Source organism: Drosophila serrata, unplaced genomic scaffold, assembly GCF_035046125.1.
Source record: "Drosophila serrata isolate PLE 108 unplaced genomic scaffold, ASM3504612v1 contig_272, whole genome shotgun sequence".
Taxonomy (NCBI): domain Eukaryota; kingdom Metazoa; phylum Arthropoda; class Insecta; order Diptera; family Drosophilidae; genus Drosophila; species Drosophila serrata.
The window spans coordinates 4,228,252-4,234,998 of record NW_028257170.1 but is presented as its reverse complement, the minus strand read 5'-3'; the positions used below and the strand labels follow the sequence as shown (position 1 = coordinate 4,234,998).

The following is a 6,747-nucleotide window of genomic DNA, read 5'->3' as shown; positions in this document are numbered from 1 at the left end:
GATGTCAACGTTGCCGCCTTTTTAAAACGCAAATTCCATGAAAGCACTCGGCATGTCAGCGTTTTGGTAGCCGTGTCTGGACCAGGTCCACAAGTTATGGCCAACCGGGGGGGTGGGGGAGGAGGCTTAGAAAAACATGAAAAATTTAAACAAGCTGGAAAAGACGAACGAACGAACGTTCGTTCTGTGTTCTCGTCCGTCTGCAAAAATTGCAAGTGACAGGCAATTCATCATTCATTTGGTTTTGCGGACTTGACTGACTGACCAGCATCGGTTCGGGAATCGCACATGTGTGTGAGTGTGTGTGTGTGTGTGTGTCGAGAGGGATACAGGAGCCATACGCCTTCGATGGATGATGGGGCTACACGGACTCCTTTTTTGTCTTGTGGCATGCAATTTTATGGCCAGCAAAACTTTTAGCATAGCCCCATCGCTTTGACAATTTAATGCATTTAAAGCTTTACAAGAGCAGGTCCTAGTCGGCGCAGCGAGCAGCCTCGACCGCCCATGGTACATGGGGTACAGTGGGTGTGGTGGATGTATCTAGACAGAAATATTACTAAGGATTTAGGTGCAGAATGTAAAATAGGAACTTATTATTTTCGAAATATCTATTTCCCTTGGAAGCCACATAGTTATCTCACCAAAAGTCCAACTTACCAACAAAAGAAACCTTTCCTAATGGATTTTTTTTTTGTTAGGGATCCTAGGATGACCCCTCCTCTGACAGTGGAAACTCTCCCAAGGTTATGCCACCCACTGTACCACCGATGATGCCTAGTGTTTCGGTCTTTGGGAATTTTAAATTGTTTTAATGCGTGCGTTGAGCATCCTGAGACCAGGCCACGCCCCGTCTCGTCGTCTACGTCTGCGGATGATTTCGTCACAGCAAAGGAGGAGGAGAAGGTGGTGGAGGCGTAACAGTCTCCTCCTGCAGGATCAATCAATTTTTTAGCACACATACACACACAGAAACCAAAGCTGATGAAGTGCCGCCTCTGGGAATGAATCTCGAAAAAAACTGTTTAATATGCAGCAAGTGACACCGCCAAGCGCGATGACATTGAGCAACTGCACCAATTTCGGAGTGAGCTGGAGAAGCACTACGAGCACTACGAGGTGTGTCTCCACCTCTTGCCGGGATGCAATGCCATCCATCTTTTATCGGTTGACTGCAGTTCATAAATTTTTAAACGCTTTGCCGGCGCGCGAACCAAAACAAACAAGTTTTTGAGTGGACCAAAAAAGGGGAGACAGACACGCATGTAATCAATTTTTATATTTTAGATGAATCCCCCCAAGTGGGGCAGGTGCTCCCCGGCTACGTCCAGCTCTATTATAATTGGATTACCCGTTGGAGTTGGAGTTGGAGTTGGAGGCAGACAAAGTAAAACTGAATGTTCTCGCATTCTCCTACTCGGTGAAAAGTGGTCTGGTCTGCAGGCTACTCGTCTAGGGGGGTCCTGGTTCTGGTTTTGGCCAAGTTCTGGCATTAATTCACTCTCTCAAGGGGTTTCTTGAGTGTAGCTTGGAGTTGGTTAAAATACTTAAGGAAGTGGCCAGTTAAACTTATCTTTTATACAAATTTAGATTTCTTAAAAAGAGAAATACTCGTTTTTTTGTATTAAATAGGTTAGGGTATTTAAATGCTCGACTACTTATAGCAGTCTTTTTCATTAACAAGTTGTATTTGCAAAACAGTTAAGAAAGAAGGCAGCTGCTTGGACTTTCAAGGCTCTTTGTCGGAGTACTAACCTTGGAATCAAACAGGAAAGCTAGTAATAGCATTAAAATGTATATAAAACGAACAAAAATTGATAAAACTACTAATTTAGTTTCGGTTTTCTACCTTTAAAATAAGGTTCCATATTTGAGGCAACCTTTGGAACAAACTTCAAAGGTTCCCAACCTTTAGAAGTACTCACTTTCAGTCCTTACTTTCACTTTCGTCATGTTTCTGATTTGGCGCTGGCGTCCCATTTATTGTCTGATCTATGGACCAAAGAGCCAGGAAACACGTAAGCTTAAGCGTGTCCGGGGCATGTTTAGCTTTGTGATTGGACTGATCTCCGGCTACCTGTTGTGGACGCTGTTAACCCTGAACTTTAGCCTGTCCCGGAAAGGCATGAGTTCGACTTTGCTTACGGCTTTGGTCCTGCTGACGGCCGTACTCTACGCCTTGAGCCGCGGCATCCGAACCGTGGTCCTGCTCACCTTTGTCCAGCTGGCGGGCAGGGCGGGCACCTTGTACCTGCGCGCCATGGCCTTTGCCTTGATTATCGCCGGACCCATTGAGAATCTGGTGTCCAATGCCGAAGAGGTATCCCGTGTGTTTGTCTGCAGCACAATGCTGACTTACAATCTGTCCAAGACACGCTTTGACCTAATGGCCAAACCCTTTACGAACACCCTGAAGAACATGGACAGGGATGTGGACGAGATCCGGCAGACCTTCGAGGAGCTGCAGGGTGTGCTGGGCGATCTAAAACGTGCCGTCGAGCAGTCCGATATACCCGACGAGAGCGGAGAGACAAGGATGCATGAGGTTAATATCACAAATCCGGCGGTGGGAAGAGAGCTGCCCACAGCCGGCGAGATGCAAGAGCGCTTCAAACTAAACATGATGAACCGATGCAAACATCAGCTGGACAGTGGCCAGCGTGTCTGCGAGAAGGTTTTCCGGGAGGGATACCGCAAGTGCACCACCAACTTCCAATGGTGGGTTGCCAAGGTCATTTGCTGGCCATATCGTGTGGACATTATCTGCGAGGTGGATGTCTTTGGTGATCCGGACAAGATCTGTGATCCCTCGCAGGTGATACCTCGCAATTTCGGGGAAACCTATGTGGAATTGCTGCGGACCGAGCAGGAGCTCTTTGATAACAGTTCCGAGATTGTGATTAGCTACAAACTGCGGGACGAGGAGATGGCCAAGAGCCATCTTAGATCCGCTGAACGCACTACGGAGGGCTTCACCGAGGAGTTTAAGCGGCATCGCAGGACCTTTAACAGAATCATGAAAGTGTTTGAGATGTTCCTTTGCCTATTCATACTACGTGTACCCTTCTATTCGCTGAGATACTACTTCTGGTATCTGGAAAATGTGGACTTTGATAATCTGTATATCACCAACTATTTCAAGCACGTCGATCAGCGGCTCAAGAAGAAGCGAAATGTCTCAATTCTACCGCTGCGCACCTACGAAAAGGTGCGTTACATCGACTCCAAAAGCTTCTGCTCACGATCTTCCGAAGAGGTTAACAAGGTGTTTTACACCCAGCTCCGTTTCGCCCTGGAATTGGTCTGCGCTTCCATTTTCTTACTTTTCGATCGGATAGTTGTCGATCTGTTGCAGATTATCCGGCAGCGATCACTGGTCAGATATGACCAGAGGGGTGAGCATGAGGTGCGCTTTAATGTGAGTCCTGATCCTGGAGGATGCCTACCACGGTCAATCCTAATCATAAATCCTTGACAGATCACCGGCATAGGGAAAATGGCCCAATTGCTGCGCGTCACGATGCACAACTTTAATATCCACGAGCATGTCGCCACATCGCTGAGCAACGAGGAGTGCCTGCCGAAACCCCATGTCCTGCCCTGGAGCTTCTACCATTGGCTGATGCTCCTCTATTTGGCCATCTTTGTGGTGGTCTGCTATTCGCATACATTCCTTCGCATGCGGCGTGTCATTTGTGGTTACTTTTACGAGAAGCGCGAGAAGCAGCGCATCCTTTACCTTTACAATCGCATCCTGCGTCTGCGGGCCCTGGCACTGCAGAACCTGGTGGAGGATGTGGAGACTAATCTGGCCAAGTACAAGGTTCATAGGCATTTGAATCCGTTGCTGCGTCTCCGCTCAGCCTGGCCGCAGGCCTTCTCCTGGCTGCGTTACTTCTCCTGGGGCCAGCTGAACTGCCTGGTCTGCTGGGATCCGGAGGACCAGAGTTTCATTCTGTGCCACAATTGCGGTGTGCCCTATTGCGACGTCTGTACCGAGGAAATGAATCACGTGTGCATCAATTGCGAGGCAGTACTCACCATGCACCACGGTGTGGTTATAGACGATGAGTCCAGCATTGATGTGTATGTCCACAGGAAGCGAAAGTGATCGATTTTGGCATCCTTACATGTTCAATTCAATACCTTTTTAGGCTTTACTTTGCTATAAATATAAGGTACCTAAAAAGTGATAGATTTTGGTATCCTTACATGTTCAATTCAATACCTTTTTGGGCTTTACTTTGCTATAAATATAAGGTACCTAAAGTTTATGGAAACCATTCATATATAGTGTGTTAGAAAGGATTATGGCAAGGAACCGCCCTAAATGCTTATCCTTTCTGGCATTAACAATTTATAAAGCTATTTAATGGCATTACAAAAGTTTCTCGTGTGTGCTAAAAGCAATGGCAAAAGTTTACCCTTTGAATTGGAAATGCCTTGCACCCGTTTCGGGGAATTCTTTGGTAATCATCATCTTCTTCATGGAAACTCTACTCGGTCCCTTGATCCCATCACTGGCACTACCCTTTATTAACTGTCCTGCTGCTATGATAATCATATCTAGCAACTTAATTGCCATTTTTCCAGTCTGTCAAACTTAATTCTTAGCATTTCCTCGGCCGATGGCACTGTCTGCCAGTTGTCTGCTGCAAGTTCGGAGAACATTTCTCTTTGCAACAACAAACATCGCTCAATTAGTTGTCCACCCTTTGTGTTTTGGCCCTGGGCTTGGGTCCTCTCTCTCTTCCATTTTCCCGGCATAATTATGCACATGTCTGGTGGGAGGAAAAACTTTTTGTCCTTAGACAAACTTTGCTCAAGCGTCGCTGATTCGATTATGCCACGGGGGGGAAAGCGAGCTGCTGGAGAGGAGCACTAGCCCCAACACTCGGCTGCAAGGATTAAGTTGCAAAATTGTTAATTAAAAATAATAAAAACGCTAATTGAAGAAATGCCTACAGAAATGCGGCGAGTGAAAGCGGAACAAAAGTTTTTCGGTTGCAAATTGTCTAGACTCAACGGAGATGATAGGATGAACTTGGACGCCTTTCGGGCACCTTTCCTTTCGCCTGGCTTCTGGGAGGAAACAAAGTCTTGCCTCTGCTTTAATATTCATAAGACTTTTGGCTTCCCCTGACATCCAGTCTGTAATAAAATAATTATGCAAACATAAAGGAACCACAAATGGGAAGCGCTGCCTGTGTCTTTCCATTGAAATTTCACACATATGTCGTGGGTGGGGAGATCCCTAAAAAATGCGACGAATTTTCTTAGGAAAAATAAATACCCCGACGGTGAATGAGGTTTGAATCCTCAGACCGGCATGCCGTGTGCTGAGGTGATTATTTGACGTTCACACCTTGTTGCACCATTCCCAGCCTGCAAAAATAATGGGGCGAGGTCGTCGACGTCCCTCGTCTCTGGCCACGGCGGTTGTTGTGATCAGCCACAAAAGTGACAGGTGTGACACTCTGCCTGACAGTGGCGGAGCACCCGGAGAACTTCACTCCACTCTACGGAGGCCTTCTCCTTCTCCCACACTTGCTCCTCCTTCAGAGAACTCCGATGTCCGCAGACTATAAAGACGCAACTGGACTGGAGACGAGACATTGTCGGGAAAAAAAATACAGAAAGAAAACTCTGGAAAAAAACCAGCAAAGAATTATTTCCTAGAAAAATGCAGACGAATGGCTGCAAAAATGGGCGAGAAATGGAGCTGTGAGTGAACTATAAGCTTGGGAATACTCTTTGATAAAGGAATATATAAGTATAAACAGAAAATTAATATAAACAAGTTAGGATTTATGCTTCTGGATATATTAGTTGTTGATTTTTAAGGTTGAGGGTTCTTAATTATTTAACTTTATAGGGAAAATATCTAGAAATGCTAAGCAGAATGTCTTCTGCACAAATAAATGACCTGTATTTGCTATAAATAGTTAGATATATTTCCATAAACTTTGGCATGACAAACTCAGTACATTTATGCATACTCCCCTTAAGAAGAGTATTAGCAAAATATCATAGTCGAAGGGAAAAATGGCCAAAGTGGTGAAAAATAATCGGGCCGAGTCCCTCAACTGCCTTTATCATCACGGGCTCAACTTGGCGTTGATAATGAAGGAAGCGGATGAAAACGATGGCCCACGGATGGTTGGATGCTCGCTGGTCAGTGCATTGTTTGCTTCCTTTACTTTTTGTTCTTTGTAGTTTTTTGTTGTTTTCTGTTCCAGCGGTTTCGCCTGCAATTTGCGAGTGAGGCCCCCGAGTCCAGGCTGGGTCCCACAGCACAGACACTGAGAGAGAACTATTTAGCAGGGGGGTGGGGAGGGGGAATGCTGCAAAGGGGGCAAAGTCGTTCCATCCGCGAAGCAGCAGCAGCAGCAGGTGGTAAAGCGTAGAGAAATATGGTGCGGAACATTTCAATTAGAAAAGCGGCAAAGCGGCAGAAACAGAGGGAGCAGTGAGGGACAGCCTGTCGTCGCCCCCAATCAGTGTGTCCCTGTACCCTGCATCCCAGTCCCTTTCCCCTGGTTCATCCTCTAGTTATCCAGAGCTCTCCTCGAGTACCCCGCCTTTGAAGTTCCCTCGTCTGACACTGACGAACCGCGAACGAGAACGCGATGCGCCCTCAGCTCTCTGGGCTCTGTGTGCCTGCCATTATTTCAATAAAAATTCTTTAATATTATTTCGAGTTTGTTATGGCAGGTTAGTTTGTTCTGCCTTTGTGCTCGCTCGTAT

At 46.3% G+C, this 6,747-nt stretch overlaps 1 protein-coding gene across 1 annotated transcript; it reads left to right on the top strand.

Annotated features, from left to right (window-relative positions):
• Positions 1–1,803: 1,803 nt before the first annotated feature.
• snky (ubiquitin protein ligase sneaky) lies at positions 1,804–4,193 on the top strand. The gene is made up of 2 exons (XM_020961741.2): positions 1,804–3,418; positions 3,479–4,193. Exons 1-2 carry the CDS (start codon positions 1,952–1,954, stop codon positions 4,109–4,111), a joined length of 2,100 nt encoding a protein of 699 aa, XP_020817400.2. The 5' UTR covers positions 1,804–1,951; the 3' UTR covers positions 4,112–4,193.
• Positions 4,194–6,747: the final 2,554 nt, after the last annotated feature.